This window comes from Salvelinus sp. IW2-2015, unplaced genomic scaffold (genome assembly GCF_002910315.2).
Source record: "Salvelinus sp. IW2-2015 unplaced genomic scaffold, ASM291031v2 Un_scaffold1986, whole genome shotgun sequence".
Taxonomy (NCBI): domain Eukaryota; kingdom Metazoa; phylum Chordata; class Actinopteri; order Salmoniformes; family Salmonidae; genus Salvelinus; species Salvelinus sp. IW2-2015.
This window is the reverse complement of record NW_019943336.1, coordinates 117,250-139,823: the sequence shown is the minus strand read 5'-3', so window position 1 is coordinate 139,823 and position 22,574 is coordinate 117,250. Positions and strand designations below refer to the sequence as shown.

At 40.0% G+C, this 22,574-nt stretch overlaps 1 protein-coding gene across 1 annotated transcript; it reads left to right on the top strand.

Annotated features, from left to right (window-relative positions):
• Positions 1-21,371, top strand: cab39l (calcium binding protein 39-like). The gene is made up of 9 exons (XM_024140033.2): positions 1-219; positions 17,637-17,774; positions 18,444-18,608; positions 18,726-18,844; positions 18,947-19,115; positions 19,370-19,429; positions 20,161-20,226; positions 20,353-20,496; positions 20,663-21,371. Exons 2-9 carry the CDS (start codon positions 17,673-17,675, stop codon positions 20,840-20,842), a joined length of 1,005 nt encoding a protein of 334 aa, XP_023995801.1. The 5' UTR covers positions 1-219; positions 17,637-17,672; the 3' UTR covers positions 20,843-21,371.
• The last annotated feature ends 1,203 nt before the right edge of the window (positions 21,372-22,574 follow it).

Genomic DNA, 22,574 nt, shown 5'->3' with positions numbered 1-22,574 from the left:
GGGACTGTGGCTCATATCGAATCAGACCAAATGGAATTCTGCACTGCCTTCTTAAAAGATTCCGTACATTTTAATTCGCACATACACATATTCCTCTGACGTTTTGCCCAGCATACAACACACCGCTGGCGTGACCAGAAAAAGCTGCTCGGTTACATTGAGAATCGAGACAGCAGCAAAGACATCCGAGAGAAAGAATACAAAATAGACTATTGCACCGTAAGTATTCGTAATTTATTAGATCCTTACGAGATAGCTAGCTAGGTAAAGTTAGGCAATTTTACCCCACGATTATTGTTCAAATGTTTCAAATTGATGCTGCCCTTAACATTGTATTCAATCGCTTCAAGTTTGAAACAATCTTTCTACTTTAATTAAATGCAGCCATTGCCAATCTGTTTAGCTGCTTTTCTGTAAAACCATTAGCTGCTAAAWCGGTCCGATGTATGCATGTGACATCCATTCTGTTAAAGGGAGTTTAAAACCCCAAACGGGTGTATCCCATAGTTGACATATTCGCACATGTCTTATTTGTTTTATTTCTGCGTGTCTACATTAATCTCCATGTCATGTGAAGCCTTGATCCGGGAACGCTCTTCCCTAAACATGTTTGATGGTCCTTTAACACACAGGACAAGTAGAGTGCGTATGCGTAATGTCACGCATCGAATGTGTCAAGTCTGGCTTTGTTTGTACAGTGTTTGTTTTGCTTTAACACTAGCAGAGCTTTGCTTCCCGTGCAGTAGGATAGGAACACCAATGAACAGTGAAGACGGAGAGAGGCCGTAGCATAGGCTGCTATTCTGTCTAGCCAGCTGTCATTCTCTATTAGGCATACAGTAACAACTTGATCGAAATGTTCGTCTTACAAATAATTACTTAATTTAAAGACATTGGACCTTGACCTAACATGTTACATTTTTAGTTTGGCTCCTTGTTTTGTTATTATTCATTTATTTATGTATTTATCCAGCCAGACTAGTTTGGTGTTCTCCAGCTTTAATGCATAATTATTTGTGCCTCCATATTTTTAAATCAGACAGCCCGTGTCATTAGACAGGATGTGTGATGTAAATTTATGTTTTGAAAGTGTCAGATTGGCTACCAACATTCACAATCTTAGACCAGGTGTGAACAACTGTCACCCAGACTGCACCTCACATAGGATAGATTGTGTCTCTCCATTTTTTTTAAAAGAGTACCCTATGACATGTCTGACAAGCTGCATAGGCTTATGTCATCAGTGATGTAGTCAGTGCAGGGACAATAATGATGCTCAGTGACACTTTAGGTAACTCTAGGCCTTATGGGAGTTTTATTTCAGCAGCAGCACCATGTACTGTGTGTTGGCTCGAACCACAGATCTAGGACCAGATTACCCTACCCCCAATCATAGCCTTCACCATTAGGGGTTGGAAAATATCTGACCCTCTATTTGTGGTTAGGGGTGATTAGAGGCCAGAATGATGATGGTTGTTTGATGATAAAGATAACAGGCAAAATGGCTGCAGAACATCCCCTGAAATAGAACAACCCATTGGAGTGTTCTATCAGTCTTTTTGTTTTGTCTGGGTTCCGTTTGCATTCAGTCTGAGAGTTCTGAGTTGTTCTGTCTGTATTCTTTCTGTGATGAGGTTGTGAGTGTGTTTGTTCATGGAGCTCTGGGACTGGATTCCATCTTGACTGATGGAGATGGAATCATGTCAGGCCCTGTGAAGGGCAGTACCTCTCCCCTCTCCTGCTTCAGTCTCTCTGATTTATAAATGACTCCCTATAGCTCCATAAATGACTCCCTATATATATGACTCCTAGTTTAGCAAAAAAAATTTGCATTCGCAACCATGGAGCAAAACAGGCGGGGTTGGCTTAGAATCATGGATCGTTGACATGTAAACTATATTTTTGTCACATGCTTAGTAAACAACAGGTGTAGACTAACAGTGAAATGCTTACGGGGCCTTCCCAACAATGCAGAATACAATAAAGTAGAACAATTTGTGACACAAGGAATAAATCCACAATGACAATGATGGCTTGGCTATAGACATGGGGTACCAGTACCGAGCCGATGTGCAGGGGTACGAGGTAATCGAGGTAGATATGTACTTATAGGTAGGGGTAAAGTGACTTGTTAACAGGATAGATGATATGTGATGAGTGTGTGTGTGTGTGGCGACAGTGTGCCTGTGAGGTGTGTGTTGTGTGGGTAGAGTCCAGAGTGTATGCATAGAGTCAAAAGAGTTAGTGCATTGTTTTCGTACACTTGTCAGCTAACCTGTCTGGCTATAGATCAACTATTTTCCAGTTTCACATCTAATCAACCAATGCTAGATATTTGGTGAGATGAGGTTAATTTAATAAGCTATGTAAAACCAGGGTATCGGTTAGATGAGGTTATTTATTTAATAGCTATGTAATACCAGGGTGTGGTTAGATGAGGTTATATTTAATAGCCTATGTAATACCAGGGTTCGGTTAGATGAGGTTTATTTAATAAGTATGTAATACCAGGGTCGGTTAGATGAGGTTATTTATTTAATAGCATGTAATACCAGGGTATGTTAGATGAGGTTATTATTTATAAGCCATGTAATACCAGGTGTATCGGTTAGATGAGGTTTTTATTTAATAAGCCATGTAATACCAGGGTCGGTTAGATGAGGTTTTATTTAATAAGCCATGTAATACCAGGGTTCGGTTAGATGAGGTTAATTTATTTAATAGCTATGTAATACCAGGGTACGGTTAGATGAGGTTATATTTAATAAGCTATGTAATACCAGGGTGTCGGTTAGATGAGAGTTTATTTAATAAGCCATGTAATACCAGGGTTCGGTTAGATGAGGTATTTATTTAATAGCCATGTAATACCAGGGTGTCGGTTAGATGAGGTTATTATTTAATAGCCATGTAATACCAGGGTATCGGTTAGATGAGGTTATATTTAATATAGCCATGTAATACCAGGGTATCGGTTAGATGAGGTTATTTATTTAATAGAGCTATGTAATACCAGGGTCGGTTAGATGAGGTTAGTTTTTTAATATGCTATGTAATACCAGGGTGTTCGGTTAGATGAGGTTAGTTTATTTAATATGCTATGTAATACCAGGGTGTCGGTTAGATGAGGTTAGTTTATTTAATATGCTATGTAATACCAGGGTGTCGGTTAGATGAGGTTAGTATTTAATATGCTATGTAATACCAGGGTGTCAGTTAGATGAGGTTAATGTTATTTATATGCTTGTAATACCAGGTGTCGGTTAGATGAGGTTATTTATTTAATATGCTATGTAATACCAGGGTGTCGTTAGATGAGGTAGTTTTATTTAATATGCTATGTAATACCAGGGTGTCGAGTTAGATGAGGTTAGTTTATTTAATATGCTATGTATACCAGGGTGTCAGTTAGATGAGGTTAGTTTATTTTATGCTATGTAATACCAGGGTGTCGGTTAGATGAGGTCGTTTATTTAATATGCTATTGTAATACCAGGGTGTCGGTTAGATGAGGTTAGTTTATTTATTGTATACCAGGGTGTCGGTTAGATGAGTGCTTTATTTAATATGTAATACCAGGGTGTCGGTTAGATGAGGTAGTTTATTTATATGCTATTGTATTACCAGGGTGTGTTAGATGAGTAGTTTATTTAATATGCTATGTAATACCAGGGTGTCGGTTAGATGAGGTTAGTTTATTTATATGCCTATTGTAATACCAGGGTGTCGGTTAGATGAGGTTAGTTTATTTAATATGCCTATGTAATACCAGGGTGTCGGTTAGATGAGGTTAGTTTATTTAATATGCTATGTAATACCAGGGGTGTCGGTTAGATGAGGTTATGTATTTAATATGCTATTGTAATACCAGGGTGTCGGTTAGATGAGTAGTTTATTAATATCTATTGTAATACCAGGGTGTCGGTTAGATGAGGTTAGTTTATTTAATTGCTATGTAATACCAGGGTGTCGGTTAGATGAGGTTAGTTTATTTAATATGCCTATGTAATACCAGGGTGTCGGTTAGATGAGGTTAGTTTATTTAATATGCCTATTATACCAGGGTGTCGGTTAGATGAGGTTAGTTTTTTAATATCTATGTAATACCAGGGGTTCGGTTAGATGAGGTTAGTTTATTTAATTGTAATACAGGGTGTCGGTTAGATGATGTAGTTTATTTAATTGTAATACCAAGGGTGTCGGTTAGATGAGGTTAGTTTATTTAATATGCCTATTGTATTACCAGGGTGTCGGTTAGATGAGGTAGTTTATTTAATATGCCTATGTAATACCAGGGTGGTCGTTAGATGAGGTTAGTTTATTTAATATGCCTATGTAATACCAGGGTGTCGGTTAGATGAGGTTAGTTTATTTAATATGCCTATGTAATACAGGGTGTCGGTTAGATGAGGTTAGTTTATTTAATATGCTATGTAATACCAGGGTGTCGGTTAGATGAGGTTAGTTTATTTAATATGCTATTGTAATACCAGGGTGTCGGTTAGATGAGGTAGTTTATTTAATATCCTATTGTAATACCAGGGTGTCGTTAGATGAGGTTAGTTTATTTAATTGTAATACCAGGGTGTCGTTAGATGAGGTTAGTTTATTTAAATATGCCTATTGTATACCAGGGTGTCGGTTAGATGAGGTTAGTTATTTAATATGCTATTGTAATACCAGGGTGTCGGTTAGATGAGGTTAGTTTATTTAATATGCCTATTGTAATACCAGGGTGTCGGTTAGATGAGGTTAGTTTATTTAATATGCCTATGTAATAACCAGGTGTCGGTTAGATGAGGTTAGTTTATTTAATATGCTATTGTAATACCAGGGTGTCGTTAGATGAGGTAGTTTATTTAATATGCTATTGTAATACAGGGTGTCGTTAGATGAGGTTAGTTTATTTAATTGTAATACCAGGGTGTCGGTTAGATGAGGTTAGTTTATTTAATATGCTATTGTATACCAGGGTGTCGGTTAGATGAGGTTAGTTTATTTAATATGCTATGTAATACCAGGGTGTCGTTAGATGAGTTAGTTTATTTAATATGCTATGTAATACCAGGGTGTCGGTTAGATGAGGTTAGTTTATTTAATGCTATTGTAATACCAGGGTGTCGTTAGATGAGGTTATTATTTAATATGCTATTTAATACCAGGGTGTCGGTTAGATGAGGTTAGTTTATTTAATATGCTATTGTAATACCAGGTGTCGGTTAGATGAGGTTAGTTTATTTAATATGCATTGTAATACCAGGTGTCGGTTAGATGAGGTCGTTTTATTTAATTGTAATACCAGGGTGTCGGTTAGATGAGGTTAGTTTATTATATCTATTGTAATACCAGGGTGTCGGTTAGATGAGGTTAAGTTTATTTAATTGTAATACCAGCGGTGTCGGTTAGATGAGTTAGTTTATTTAATTGTAATACCAGGGTGTCGGTTAGATGAGGTAGTTTTATTAATTGTAATACCAGGGTGTCGGTTAGATGAGGTTAGTTTTATTTAATATGCTATTGAATACCAGCGTGTCGGTTAGATGAGGTTATTTTAAATTTAATTGTAATTACCAGCGTGTCGGTTGATGAGTTCAGTTTATTTAATTGTAATCACCAGGGTGTCGGTTAGATGAGGTTACGTTTATTTTAATTGTATTATATTCTACCTGAGGGTGTTCGGTTAGATGAGGGTCAAGTTTAATTTAATATGCCTTTGTAATACCTTTTCATGGGTGGTGTCGTGTAGATCATGTTAGGTTTAGTTTATTTATATGCTATTGTAATACAGGGTGTCGGTTAGATGAGGTTAGTTTAGTTTAATATGGCCTATTTGTTAATAATACCAGCGTGTCGGTTAGATGAGGCTTAGTTTCATTTAATTATGTAAGTGTAATACCAGGGTGTCGGTTAGTGTGAGGTCGTTTATTTAATATGCTAATTGTAATAACCAGGGGTGGTGTAGATGAGGTTTAGTTTATTTAATATGCCTATTGTAATACAGGGTGTCGGTTAGATGAGGTCAGTTTATTTAATATACTATGTATACAGGTGTCGGTTAGATGAGGTTAGTTTATTAATATTCATTGTAATACCAGGGTGTCGGTTAGATGAGGTAGTTTTATTTAATATGCCTATTGTAATACCCTAGGGGTAGTCGGCTTAGAGAGGGTTAGTTATTTAATATACTCCTTAATGTACATACCCTAGGTATAAATAACTACCTCATTAAAACCGGGAAGGGTGTCGGATTAGCATGAGGTTAGGTGTTATTGTATATTATTGCACAATAAGGGCATTATTAAATAAACTAAACTCACATCAGTTGTAATCATAACCCCGACAATACCAGGGAGTCGTCGGTTTAGATGAGGTGTAGTATTATTTAAATATGCCTATCTCGTAAATACCACTAGGGGTTTGGTCAGGTATAAGGGCATATTAAATAATGAGAGCTTATAAACCGTCTCATCTCTTATTTCAGCATGCCTGACTCTGTATATACGCAACGGGTTGGCGGTTAGATGAGGTCGTTTATTTAATATACTATGTAATATTCGCTCAGGGTGTCGATTAGATGAATGTTTACTGCTTTATATATTATTAATAATGCCTATTGTATATCACCCCAGGCGTTTCGTTAGATGAGGTCCTTTAGTTTAAGTTTCAAATCGATGCCTATTGTGTTATACTGCCCAAGGGTGTCTGTAATGCAGTTTGTCTGTTAATTTTTATAATGTCTTTATTGTAATCCATAACACAGCAGGTGTCGGTTTGTTTACTGAGGTTCAGATTCTTTCTTTACTCTATAATATGCTATGTAACTTGCGTCAGCGCGATGTACTTCAGGCTTTTCGCATTTAGGCGCACACGTTTCCTAAAACCGTACTTATTTACACCAGTCTGAATCATTCTCATCGGGCGGTCTCATACTCTTCATAACTTCTAGCTCGCGTGACTCACCACAGCTCTAGATCGAGGTTAGTCGTCTTCCTTTAACACTTTATCGAAACTCTCTTCGCTAATTTCTGCTCATTATAATCCCTCTTCCTCCAGGGCCCCCGTGTTGTACGTATAGATCGAACTGAGCTCGCTTATCACCGTCTTCTCTCTCCCGGTTACCATATGCTCATTGGGTTATTATACACATCTCACAATCCCACTACACTTCACCCATCCCGGTGCCTCACCTTGTATTCGCGTATATGACAACTAACTGCAGTAAGTCTAAATACTGCTTCACCGGTGTGCACACACTCTCTCACATATGCTGGTATCTATTGTTACATCTCTCCTTCAACAAACACACAACCCCCCCCTTCCGCCCCCTGGTCACTTCAGCACTGAGTTCACGTTATAGCTTCGAGTCTCCTACATCGATTAGGAGAGCAACCCTTGGGTACTTCCCTACCTCCTCCATCCACGGCCCCGTTATTCTGATACAACTAGGCATTTAATACTTACCTGTTACTTCTACCGACTAAATTCAGTATGGCTTGGGTCTTTAACTCGTTGTAATTAAATATAATACTGACTCACTTCATCACCGACACCACTGGTATTAAATAGGCCTATTAAATCATTAACATCCCACTCTAACCGGGAAACCTGCTGGTGATTACAATAGGAATGTTAATAAAACTAACCTTATCTTAACGACAGGCCTGGTATACCTAGGCATATTAAATAAACTAATCTCATCTAACCGACACCCTGGTATTACAATAGGGCATATAAATACTACTCATCTAAGCCGAACCCTGAGTGATAACAATAGGATCATATTAAAGTAAACTAAGCCTCAATCTAACGGAGCACCGGTATTACAATTAAATAACTACCCTCATCTAACCGACACCCTCAGGGTATTACAATAGGCATTGATTTAATACAGAGATCTATAGCTAAATTCTTATAGACCAGAACACCTGGGTATTATACACATAGGCATAATTTAATTTAATTTCATAGACCTCATTTAACCAGGATGGCACCCCTTGGTCAATATACATAGTGCATATTAATACTTAACCTCATCTAACGACACTAACTGGGTTATTACAATAGCATATTAAATAAATCTAATATAATCATAAACGACACACCAATGGTATTAAATAGGCATATTAAAATAAACTAAAACAATAATCTAACCGACACCCTGGTAATACGCGACAATAGGCATAATTAATTAGAGAACTAACGCTCATCTAACCGTACACCTGGTTTACATGCCTTCTCTCTTTCCCTTGGTATTTTTGATCGAGGCTTCACTATATACCTAACGCTTCCTTCTTATCCGACACCTGTCTCTTATATTTCCACCTTCACTCTCGGCCCCGGGGTCATTTCATCGCATCTTTCTATTTACCCAGCTTCATGTAATCACCCCACGGGGGCTGTCGGTCTCCTAGGGGTCATTGCCAGCGTTGACATCGTTTATCAATATCATTACATTCTCCGGAGCTTGGGTTCCCTGCCATCTTACCTCCCTCCCACATCTCCCCGGCGTTCGCACTGTCAATCAACTCCACTCGCTCACGTGACGCTTTCAGCCGATCCCTCTCCTGGTGCCCCACGAGGCCTTATATGTAGAACATGATCCTCAGGTTTCTAGATCCGCCACCTGTCATTTATCCACTTCTTCTCCTCTAATTATACCATGACCCTACTTGGGTATTGCAACACTAATTCAACTCACTGCACTCATACCCCCACTTGGTCCCACCTCAGCTCAGGCGTCTACTAACTAGGTCGGTCTTCAGATCTTACAACGATGAGGTTACGCCTTTTATTTAATATGTCCTCTCATTTGGGTATTAAAAAAATAGTGCCCATAACGGGTGTTTACGAGTTAAGATCGAAGTTAGTTTATTTTAATCATGCTTGCACACTCATCTGTTAATTTACTTCACACAGGGAGTTCACGTCCGGTTAGACTTTGGGTTGTTACAATAGCATTATTCTAAGTTAACCTTCATTATTTAGTCATTCGCCCACTATCTGTACTTTGTAATTCCAGGGTGATTCGCGAGTTTTACCGATTGAGGTCAGTATGTTATTCTTAAGACGCTATGTTACGCGGAATATGTAATCACCACCTGGGCTCCAGATTCGCTGGTCGGTTAGTTTATGAGAGTTTATACATCCCGATTTTCTTAATTAATACCATTGAGTACCTACCCTGGTAAGCGGTGCTCAGGTTAGGGGATGACCTGTAACTGTTATTATCTCATTTATATTAACCCGTACATTTCACCCCAATCGGTTTAACCGTGTCGCGTTAGATGAGGGTTTAGTTTATTTAATTGTAATACGTCAGGGGGCTGTCTGTTTAGATGCCAAAGGGTTCCATGATTTTAATTTATTTAACATATATAGCCTTCTAATATTCTTACACCGGCCCAGCCTTGGGTTAGTTTGATAACAAGGATAGGTACGATAATGTATTTTAAGGTTACTACCGTTTTTCATTTAAATCTTAAACTGGGAGGCTCACCACATACTGGTTTACACTTCGGGACTCTTACATAAAACTAAAAGGGGTGTAGGTTATGATGATGCAGTCTTAGATACTTTCTATAATTAAGATTTTAATACACACCAGCGGTGTCGGTTAGCTGATGAGTTTGCAATATACGCTATATTATAATATGGTAGACTGACCCTCACACTTCATTAATACGAACCCACACGGGTGTCGGCTTTGAGGTAAATACTGCATAGGTTAAATAAAATTTAACCATCAGATTCTAACCTTGTAGCATTAATTGTAAACCTCGCCGTAATTACAATTATAAACTAAGCAATCATCTCTAACCGAGTGTCGGTTAGATGTAGGCATACCCGGTTTCTTTAATTGTAATATACGTCTGGTTTACAATTAAATAAACGGACTAACCTCAATTAGACCGCACCTGGTGGTTATTACAATAGGCATATTTAAATCGAGTTTAGATGAAGACGCTACCTTCACTGAACTTGATCACAACTTTAATTGTAATATCGCCTGGTATTAAGCGCTGTAGCATATCTCGGATTAATGAAATGAAGGCTTTAAAACTATCTCAAGCTCTTGATATTTATAATTCACCGTAATAACCTGGTATACAGATAGGCATATTAAATAAAAGGTGTCGGTTAAGATAACGGTAAAGTTTTATTTAAATTTGTCATACAGCGTGTCGTGTCGTTAGCTGAGTACGTTTATTTTATTGTAATACCAGCGTGTTCGGTTAGAATGAGGTTAGTTTATGTGTCGGTTAGATGAGGTACGTTTATTTAATTGTAATAACAAGGTGTCGGTTAGCGCTGGGCGATATGGCCAAAAATCCATATCCAGCTAAATTCATTCAATTTTCACAATAACAATACATTTAACGATACGTTTATAACATTTAATGTGTACCACAGTTTTATTTTATTTTATTACCCTTAAAACTACTACAACTACTTTGAATGTTGTAGCAATCACTTTTCCCATAAACAATAACCCATATTAGCAAACTTATTTAATTTCATAATTCCCATTTCTCTAGTAGGACCCTATAGGTTATTTATGTAATGACCGATATCAGCAAAATGTTCACGATAAGTGGTCGGTGTCGATCATTTTCAGTTTATCGTCCCAGCTCTAGTGTCAGTATAGGATAACAACCTTGCTGTTCTAGGCCCATGACAAGAAATACAAGCACTCCCTTTAGGAAAGGCTAAAAGCATTCCTCCTTATTTTTTAAAATGTATTTATTTAACCTTTATTTAACTAGGCAAGTCAGTTAAGAACAAATTCTTATTTACAATGACGGCCTACCAAAAGGCCTCCTGCGGGGACAGGGGCTGGGATTAAAAATAAATAAAATATAAATATAGGACAAAACACACATTACGACAAAAGAGACAACACAACACTACATAAAGAGAGACCTAAGACAACAACATAGCAAGGCAGTAACACGTGATAACACAGTAGCAACACAAAACATGGTACAAACATTATTGGGCACAGACAACAGCACAAAGGGCAAGAAGGTAGAGACAACAATACATCACGCAAAACAGCCACAACTGTCAGTAAGAGTGTCCATGATTGAGTCTTTGAATGAAGAGATTGAGGTAAAACTGTTCAGTTTGATTGTTCGTTGCAGCTCGTTCCAGTCGCTAGCTGCAGCGAACTGAAAAGAGGAGCGACCCAAGGATGCGTGTGCTTTGGGGACCTTTAACAGAATGTGACTGGCAGAACGGGTGTTGTATGTGGAGGATGAGGGCTGCAGTAGGCATCTCAGATAGGGGGGAGTGAGGCCTAAGAGGGTTTTTATAAATAAGCATCAACCAGTGGGTCTTGCGACGGGTATACAGAGACGACCAGTTTACAGAGGAGAATAGAGTGCAGTGATGTGTTCTTTAAGGAGCATTGGTGGCAAATCTGATGGCCGAATGGTAAAGAACATCTATCCGCTCGAGAGCAGCCTTACCTGCCGATCTATAAATTACGTCTCCGTAATCTAGCATGGGGGAAATCAATATAAATATATGCCATTTAACAGATGCTTTTATCCAAAGCAATTTAGTCATGCGTGCATATATTTTACGTATGGGTGGTCCCGGGAATCGAAACCACTACCCTGGCATCACAAGCACCATGCTCTAAAAAGGATCACATATACTGTAGATTGTATAGATAGGATATTTTTGTTACCTAACTCTGTCCTTCTAGGCTACATTAGACCAGGTTAAAGTTACAGATAATCCAGGGAAAATCAGTTTATTTGTAAAATATTACATACTGTAGGCCCCTAATGTGCTACTAGAGGTCCGATAATGAACCCAAGTCTGTGAATTGTGTCCAACTACGCCTAGTCTACACCCAGGCCCCTTAGTTTCATCCAATCGCTCCTCATATCCGTAGGCTTCGTGGTATGTTTATAAAGTAGGCTAGCAGCCTTTTATTTCCTGGTTGAGCATGTTGTGGCGTGTCTGAATCAGGATTATCCCTTCCATTATGAACTCATGCAGTTGCCTGTCCAGAGACATTTAGCCTCATTCGTGTTTAATTCTGATTGATGGGTTGTTATTAAAGTGGCATTAATCAAATCAAATGTCATTCATCACATGCTTCGTAAACAACAGGTGTAGGACTAACAGCGAAATGCTTACTTACAGGTCCTTTTCCAACAATGCAGAGACAAAGATACTACTTATACTGTGTTTACCTCACAGCTTCATGGGAAATGCAGTTTTCTGAGCAGGTCTGGGTGGGGAGAGCAGGGTTGAGGTAAAGAGGGGGCTCCTTTCTTGCTTGTAGTCAGTGAGTGGGATAGGAATAGGATTTTCTTGGGTTCACTGTCCTGTGTTTTGCGCTGGGGCTTTTTCAGGGGTGACTGCAAGCATACCAAACATCCAGATAGAAATGGATAGTGTAGAACAGACATTCTCTTGCATGAAGAAAATAGGAATAGGAAATCCCATCTGCTCTACATGATGTGCAAGGCTGTGAGCGATGCAGTCCACTGACTAGTCTCCTGCTCTGGACTGTGATCAAAGTGACAAGCTCCTGGCATCAGTCTGTCTGTTCTGTTCTGGGAGGAATGGAGGTAATACCGTCACGCTCAGCACTAAGGATTAACAGTCACAAGTTATACTCACCCCCACTCTCACTCACTCACCCCCTCTCTCTCTCTCTCTCTCTCTCGTAGAATGTAAACTGTATTAGAACTCTAGGTGCCAACATGGCGAACCATTGGGATCCTAAATCTCAAACGGAGTTGGCCTAACTTTACACTGGCCATGAGTAGGCTATTTCAGTATTTCGGACGCACATTGTTGAGACATCCTCTTGAGTGATGAAACGCACACACCTATTATCTGTCGTCTGGCTGCCTTTTGTTTTGTCGTCATGACAACCATGCTGAATGCAGTGAGGTGTGCAGAGTGTAGTCTGACTCAGCGTAAGCGGGTATTGCTTATGCCCTTTTATAAATCACTGCTAGATCCCAGGGGGAAGACTGCACTCTTCTTTCTGTGGGTGTATCTCAATACAGTTGCCTTCCTCTCCATGTCTCCTCTCCTCCATCACTACTAATGTTCTTCAGTCCTGGTCTGGGACACCCACAGGGGATGCAGGCTTTTGTTTGTTTATTTCACATCAATGTAGATGAACGAGAGGAGATTAGAAGAAGATACTTCAGACTATTGAGATGCACCCCATGGCAAGTAAGGGGAGAAATGCCTGTGGTATACTGATATATGGTATAATTAAGCAATCAGGCTCGAGGGGGTGTGGTATATACCACGGCTAAAAGCTGTTCTTATGCAAAAACGCAATGTAGAGTGCCTGGATACAACCCTTAGCTGTGGTTTATTGATCATATACCACAAACCCCTAAGGTGCCTTATTGCTATTATAAACTGGCTACCAACGTAATTAGAACAGTAAAAATATGTTTTGTCATACCCGTGATATACCACAGTTGTCAGCATTCAGGGCTCGAACCACCCAGTTTATAATGTGTGATATACACTGAGTGTACAAAACATTAAGAACACCTTCCTAATATTGGCTTGCACCTCAATTCTTCGGGGCATGGACTGTACAAGGTGTCGAAAGCGTTCCACAGGGATGCTGGACCATGTTGACTCCATTGCTTCCCAGAGTTGTGTCAAGTTGGCTAGATGTCCTTTGTGTGGTGGAATATTCTTGAAACACACAGGAAACTGTTGTGTGAAAAACCCAGCAGCGTTGCAGTTCTTGACACAAACCACTGTGCATGGCACCTATTACCATACCCCGTTCAAAGGCACTTCAATCTGTTGTCTTGCCCATTCACCCTCTGAATGGCAAACATAGACAATCCGTCTCAATTGTCCCAAGGCTTAAAAATCCTTCTTTACCCTGTCTCCTCCCCTTCATCTATATTGATTTGAAGTGGATTTAAGAAGTGACATCAATAAGGGATCATAGCTTACAGACTCTTGGCATTATCTCAACCAGCTTCATGAGGTAGTCACCTGGAATGCATTTCAATTAACACGTGTGCCTTGTTAAAAGCTAATTTGTGGAATTTCTTTCCTTAATGCGTTTGAGCCAATCAGTTGTGTTGTGACAAGGTAGGGGGGTATACAGAAGATAGCCCTATTTGGTAAAAGACCAAGTCCATATTATGGCAAGAACAGCTCAAATAACTTTAAGACGTGAAGGTCAGTCAATTCGGAACATTTCAAGAACTCTTCAAGTGCAGTCGCAAAAACCAAGCACTATGATGAAACTGGCTTTCATGAGGACCGCCACAAGAAAGGAAGACGCAGAGTTACCTCTGCTGCAGAGGACAAGTTCATTAGAGTTAACTGCAACTCAGATTGCAGCCCAAATAAATGCTTCAGAGTTCAAGTAGCAGACATATCTCAACATCAACTGTTCAGAGGAGACTGTGTGAATCAGGCCTTTATGGTTGAATTTCTGCAAAGAAACCACTACTAAAGGTAAACCAATAAGAGACTTGCTTGGGCCAAGAAACACGAGCGATGGAAATTAGACCAGTGGAAATCAGTCCTTTGGTCGGAGTCCAAATTTGAGATTTTTGGTTCCAACCGCTCTGTCTTTGTGAGATGCGGAGTAGGTGAACGGATGATCTCCGCATGTGTGGTTCCCACCATGAAGCATGGAGGAGGAGGTGTGATGGTGTGGGGATGCTTTTCTGGTGACACTTAACCAGCATGGCTACCACAGCATTCTGCAGCAATATGCCATCCCATCTGGTTTGCACTTAGTGGGACTATCATTTGTTTTTCAACAGGACAATGACCCAACACACCTCCAGACTGTGTAAGGGATATTTGACCAAGAAGGAGAGTGATGGAGTGCTGCATTACAGGACCTGGCCTCCATAATCACCTGACCTCAACCCAATTAAGATGGTTTGGGATGAGCTGGACCGCAGTGGTATTTTGGGATTTCATTAGCATCCCCATTAGCTGTTGCAAAAGCAGCAGCTACTCTTCCTGGGGGCCACACAACTTGAAACATGACATAATACAGAACATTAATAGACAAGAACAGAACTACATAAAAAAAATAAAGGCACAAGTAGCCTACATATCAATGCATACACAAACTATCTAGGTCAAATAGGGGCGAGCGGGTTTTCTGTTTATTTGAGCAATACGAGATGGAATGGAGTTCCATGCAATAATGGCTCTATATAATACTGTACGTTTTCTTGAATTTGTTCTGGATTTGGGGAAAGTGAAAAGACCCCTGGTGGCATGTCTGGTGGGGTAAGTGTGTGTCAGAGCTTGTGTAAATTGACTATGCAAACAATTTGGGATTTTCAAAAACAAAGAGTAGAGGGCCTAGAGAGCTGCCCTGTAGTACACCACACTTTACATGTTTGACATTAGAGAAGCTTCCATTTAAAGAAAACCCTTGTTTTATATTAGATTGCCATATCGTGGATTTAGAACGGAGGTTGAAGGCTGAGCTGGGGTTCAACAACAGTTTATGGTCAATAATATCAAAGGCAGCACTGAAATCTAACAGTACAGCTCCCAAAATCTTCATATTATCATTTGTCAGTGCAGTATATGTTGAGTTTCTTTCTCTATAAGCATGCTGAAAGTCTGTTGTTAGTTTGTTTACAGCGAAATAGCAATGTATTTGGTCAAACACAATTTTTTCCAACAGTTTGCAGCAAGCTTATAGGTCTGCTGTTTGAACAAGTAAAGACCGCTTTACCACTCTTGGGTAGCGGAATTATTTTGGCTTCCCTCCAGGCCTGAGAACGAAGACTTTCCTCTAGGCTCAGATTAAAGATATGACAGATAGGAGTGGCTATAGAGTCCCCTACCATCCTCAGTAGCTTTCCATCTAAGTTGTCAATGCCACGAGGTTTGTCATTATTGATCGATAACATACATTTTTTCCACCTCTCCCACACTAACTTTACAAAATTCAAACTTGCAATGCTTTTCTTTCATTATTTTGTTTTTTTTATGCATTAATATGATGGCTCACTGTTCGTTGTTGGCATTTCCTGCCTAAGTTTGCCCACTTAGCCAATGAAGTAATGATTCCAAATAATTGGCAAAATTAAATGGTTTTGTGATGAATAAGCCATTTGATTAGATGAAAGATGGAGTTGAATTTGTCTTTCTGCCCATAAATTAATTTAAAGTTATTCCATCATTCTTTATATTTTTGATCTTCACTTCATAATGCAGTTTCTTCTTTTTGTTGAGTTTAGTCACATTTCTCAATTTGCAGTAAGTCAGCCAGTCAGATGTGCAGCCAGACTTATTAGCCACTCCTTTTGCCCCATCTCTTTCAACCATACAGTTTTTCAATTCCTCATCAACCCATGAAGCCTTAACAGTCAGTTTCTTAACAGGTGTGTGTTTATCAATAATTGGAAGAAGCAATTTCATAAATTCATCAAGTGCAGCGTCTGGATGCTACTCATTAATCACATCAGACCCAAAAATATTTTTAACATCATCCACATAAGTCACAGCTAAATCTCTTATACACAATTTTAGGTCAGCTGTTGGAACTTTGGCTTTCCTGGATATAGCCACTATATTGTGATCACTGCATTCAATGGGTACGGATACTTGTTCCTGTAGTGTTTGTAAACATGGAATAGCCTTCGTTTCTCAGAACAAGAATAGACTGATGAGTTTCAGAAGAAAGTTATTTGATTCTAGCCATTTTGAGCCTGTAATCGAACACACAAATGCTGATGCTCCAGATACTCAACTAGTCTAAAGAAGGCCAGTTTTATTGCTTCTTTTAATCAGCTCAACAGTTTTCAGCTGTGCTAACATAATTGCAAAATGGTTTTCTAATGATCAATTAGCCTATTATTAAAATTATAAACTTGGATTAGCTAACACAACGTGCCATTGGAACACAGGAGTGATGGTTGCTGATAATGGGCCTCTGTACGCCTATGTAGATATTCCATGAAATATCAGCCGTTTCCAGCTACAATAGTCATTTACAACATTAACAATGTCTACACTGTATTTCTGATCAATTTGATGTTATTTTAAATGGACAATAAATTTGATTTTCTTTCAAAACAGGGACATTTCTTTCAAAACAGGGACATTTCTAAGTGACCCCAAACTTTTGAACGGTAGTGTGTGTATGTATTCTCCTGAAGGATTCTCAGATCAAAACCGTGTCCTATCCTATCTGAGAAAATGAGAAGCATCACATCTTCCAATTCATTTTTTCTGAATTGGGACTTTTTAAATAAATGATCTGCCACTGATAGTTGTTTTTTTTTAGCATGAAAAAACAGTTTCAATCGGACGGACGGTATAAATAAGCAATAAGGCCTGAGGGGGTGTGGTATATGGCCAATATACCTATGCATGACACAACACTGATACAGCCCTTAGCTGTGGTATATTGGCCATATATCACAAACCCCTGAGGTGCCTTATTGCTATTATAAACTTGTTACCAATGTAATTAGAGCAGTAAAAATACATGTTTTGTCGTGCCTGTGGTATACGGTCTGATATACCACGGCTGTCAGCCAATCAGCATTCAGGGCTCGAACCACCCAGTTGTGTAATTTATATGTTATCGATAGATAGGGTATAATGTGTGTGTTGTGTGTCCTGTGTGTGTTTTTAAGGCTGTCAGGAGAGACACGAGGAGAGGCCCAGCCACCATGCCGCTATTCGGTAAATCCCACAAGAATCCCGCCGACATCGTCCGAACTCTGAAGGAGAACATGGCCATCCTGGTCAAACATGACAAGAAAACAGATAAGGTGTGACGCATCTTCATAACACGAATCCTCACTAAACAAATCCTTACAACACAAGTCCTTATAATAGTCCTCACCACACAAACCAGTACTTCCCTTAGAAAAGGCCCACAAGCAGGTGTTGTGTAACATTGCTGTTGGGGCCTCCGTGTACCTCTTCTATTTGATCCGATCAGTCAGTTGGTGTGGTTATTATTACGATGCGCCTCTAGCTGACACTGGGCTGTGAAAGTAGCATCGCTGCCTGGCCGTTCCTTCATTGACACCCAGCTGTAAAGGCCCTCGCCACCACGGGACTGTTAGAGAGTTCTGTCCAGACAGAACTCGCAGTAACCTGGCTGTGTGCTGGAACTGCTTCAGCTCTAACCGGGCTGCTTCCACACACAGCCCGGCTATAGTGATCTCAATACAGTCCACTCCTGTCATATGCAATGCTGATATCCAGAGCAAGTCAATAATAATGTGTCTTRTGATTGGGCCTGAGGCTGAGACATAAGTGTCTACAGAGATGTACCTCCATAGGTAGTCAATTAAATGTCTCCCTCTAGTGGTCAACTCAAGTATAATACCATGGCAGTTTATTTTATTTTATAAACAGCATAACATTATTAGCAGCAATACTGTTAGAAGTACATATTGTGCCTGTGTTCATAACTGGTGTCCCTGTCCCAGGCATCAGAGGAGGTGTCTAAGTGTCTTGTGGCCATGAAGGAGATACTATATGGGACCGGTGACAAGGAGCCTCACACAGAGACGGTGGCCCAGTTGGCCCAGGAGCTCTACAACAGCGGCCTGCTCATCTCCCTGGTGGAAAACCTGCAGGTCATCGACTTTGAGGTGAGACTGAGCCAAAGCCGGACCATCAGGGTCGTGTTCATTAGGCACCAAACAGAAGAAAACGGTCTGAAACAAGGAGGCTTTCCTTTTTAAACGTTTTCCATTGCATGTCCCCAGGGGAAGAAGGACGTGTGTCAGATCTTCAACAACATCCTGCGGCGGCAGATCGGCACCCGCAGCCCCACCGTCGAGTACTTCTGCTCTCACCAAGAGGTGCTGTTTGTGCTGCAAAAAGGGTGAGTTTCTCTCTCACACACACACACTCTTCATGTACCACAGCTGACCASAGCCATTGGTATGATACTCAGTGACGTCTGCGTGTGTCCCTCTTCCTGCAGGTATGAGACCCCTGGGTCGGCGCTGAACTGTGGCATCATGCTGAGGGAGTGTATCAGACACGAGCCACTGGCCAAGCTGGTTCTCCACTCAGAACACTTCCAGGACTTCTTCAGTTACGTAGAGATGGAGACCTTCGACATCGCCTCAGACGCTTTCGCCACCTTCAAGGTCAGATTACACAAGATTTGAAAGCATCTTTGGGTCCTGGAAAAACCTTGTATTAAACCCATATTAATAAGACTAGGATGGGCCCGTGATGATATGCTAATCTTTACATTACTGTTGTATCTGTCCATGCCTATTTGTTTGAGAGTTGACAAAATGTATAGATCAGAAATGATTCGATGCAGCAGATGATATGCAATMTACAATGTTTGTTTTTGTGTGAATTAAAGTGAGCACGTTTCCTCCCCCATTCACAGGACCTGCTCACAAGACACAAGGTCCTGGTAGCTGAATATCTAGAACAGAATTATGACGCAGTAAGTGACATGTTCAACATTCTGCTGCCCTGGGAGCATTTACCTTTATCAGATGGACTTCATGGAAAGAAAATGTTTTTTTGTTGTTACACCATCCACCCTCTGCCTCTTGACAGAATTCATGAAGGAATGGGTGAATGCATTTACGACGTCACACACTCAAACTCTCATTGCCATTTACCAGATGAATACACTGAATTGCGTGTGTGCCGATAAACAAAACATGTTGATTGATGACCCATACTCTACAATGAATGAGTGCATTTATAGCACCCTTAACACACTAGCCACACACTCCAGGCATCTGTGGTCACTGGCTTTCCCCGCTTGCATAAGACCACTGTGTCTGTTGGTTGTAGTGTGGGGCTCAGGGAAGACCCCAGGGGAGAGCAGACAGGCCGGCTGGAGGCTGCTCGGGTTACAGGCCAGACACTACCCTACACTGGGCCGCACTAGGTTACAGAAGGCTGCTTTCATGCCAAAGGCCGCTTGAGGCCTATCTCTCACACACACTGGCCCAAACAGCACACCTGATAAGGGCCCTTTCAGACCTGAGAGATGTTAGAAAATATATCAACTTCAATAGACATTCCATCCCATTTAACTATCTGAAACACCAAGTTAATTCTATGAACATTTATTTAAAAAAAACATATTGTGAATTTATTTTGAGCCACTTCTGACTGTTGAGATGCAGCCACCMCTCAGCCTGTTCCTTTATATCTTTGCAGATCTTTGACCAGTATGAGAAGTTATTACACTCTGATAACTATGTGACAAAGAGACAGTCATTAAAGGTGTGTTCTATTATTCACATTTTACATGGATTATTTATAGACTAAAACTTTGCATGCTATTATGGTGTTGATCATCTTGCTTCATAGTAAACATTTGCATACCCTGGTCTTTGTGTGTTTGTGTAGTTGTTGGGAGAGCTTCTGTTGGACAGGCATAACTTCACAGTGATGACCCGGTACATCAGCAAGCCTGAGAACCTGAAGCTGATGATGAACCTACTGAGGGACAAGAGCCCTAACATACAATTTGAGGCCTTCCACGTCTTCAAGGTACGACACAAAAGMCGTTCCCTGAGCCGTTCATATACAAAGTCTGGCAAACTGGCACCCATGTTGGCCCCAAACATTCCATGGCATTACCATTGGGTTCTTACTAGAATGTAATTGCCGATATCAATGTAATGTACAGTGCTGACAGGCTGACCCCTCCACCCAGGTGTTTGTGGCGAACCCCAACAAGACGCAGCCCATCATAGACATCCTGCTGAAGAACCAGCCCAAACTCATCGACTTCCTTAGCAACTTCCAGAAGGACCGCATGGACGACGAGCAATTCAACGACGAGAAGACCTACCTAATCAAACAGATCCGAGACCTAAAGAAACCMGCCTCTTAAAACCTTACCCCCATTCGTCCCCAAAACCCTTCCCCTTAGYTATGACCTTTACCCTAACCTTTACTTTTTATTGTCGACAAAAATACATTGACAATAATGATTCAATTTCTTAATATCGAAGACATTATTGTGTCTTTTTCTTGGTTCCTTAAACTTTGCAGAGAATAGTTCTTAATCACAGATTTYTTTTCATTGTTTTTACTTTTAAATGAACCCTTTTATTATTAGTGTAGTGTTCCAAAACGGGAAGGGGATTTCCTCTCTTGGGGGGAACCAATGGTTAGAGACCTCTAGGTGATTGGCTGAGTGAGCTGTGGAGACCACTGGTCATCACTTTAATTGCGCAAATATTATTTGGAAAATGTTCTCTTCTTTTCATTGCCACTTGCAGGCACGAGCCATCTAGATAGTTCTGACTTCTAATACTCTCCTAATCTAACCACAGTACAACTGAAGTATCCAGAATCATAGAAGGAATTGCTATTTCTCTATTAGAGGATCTAAATGGTATTCTCAAATGTTTCGTAAAACTCCTCTTCAGACTCCCTGCTAGTCTTACTCCTGTGGTTGTACTTCCACTATTTACACTTAAGTTATGTTTCAACGCTGTAGTAGGTCCTCTGACATGACAACTCTAAATGTGATCTTACAAGGAACATATTAGATGTCTGGTGATCARCAGGGCCATTMTTTTACTGCTAACCTTCGTATAGAATATGACTTATCAATAGTTTTGATAATTGATTCTCCACAGATGGCTGGTAGCATTTTCTGTATCATTCAACGCTAAAGGATGTATTCCTTTTTGGTTTATTTTAAGCTGATGAAGTAGTTTCCTGTTCAACAGGATTCTATCATGATGATTAAAAAAAGTTTGTCTTGTGTATAAAAGCTGGTTTTAACCCATAAGTGAGTGCCATTGCGGGTGACAGAAAAATCCTCAGATTTTTTTTCTGTACGAAAGTGATTTCTTTTAACTTGTTTTCTTATTTAGATGGTGAAGGGGGATGGTTGGTGGAACACATTAACAGTAGGGGTACATACAGAGGTGCCTTTGTTTTTCCTTTTTTTGTATTTTAAATACTTTTCTAGGCGGAGCTTAATTCTTATTTAGAAAAATATGGTCTGGTTGAACATATTAGTCGTGATTTAAGCAATGAACCTTGAACTCACTATATTTGAGTTGTGCAGTTGAAGGAATATTTTACTTTGAGAACTTGTTGCAGTTCATTGATCGCATCATAAAACTAGGAACGAGGAGGCCAGGACTATGATTGTCCAGGAAAGTTAACATACCAGTAAACTGGATAAGGTAGAAGCATCTTGCTCTTTTTTTATGTAGCTTGTTTTGGGGAAATCTAAATTAAAACTTAAGACAAATTGAGCCAATGCATATTTTAATCGTGGTGTTTGAATTTGTAAGTTACGATCACATCTAAATTGAAAATATGAACTAATTAATATGGCTCTTCAATGTAATATTGAATAATAAATGTGATGGGCACCATGCCACGGACAAGTGATTGTTCTTTAAATTGCAATTGGTAGATTGGACTTGACACACACAAGGGATAGTAACCTCAATGCCCTTGTCGTTTTGGTGAAACTCAGTCGTTCTATATCTGGTGCTAACATGCAATATTGATCTTGACCACATTTCTAGACCAGTGTAGACAATTAATTGTGAACAGATCTTCCTGACCCTCTCGAGGTAGCCGGGGACAAATTGATT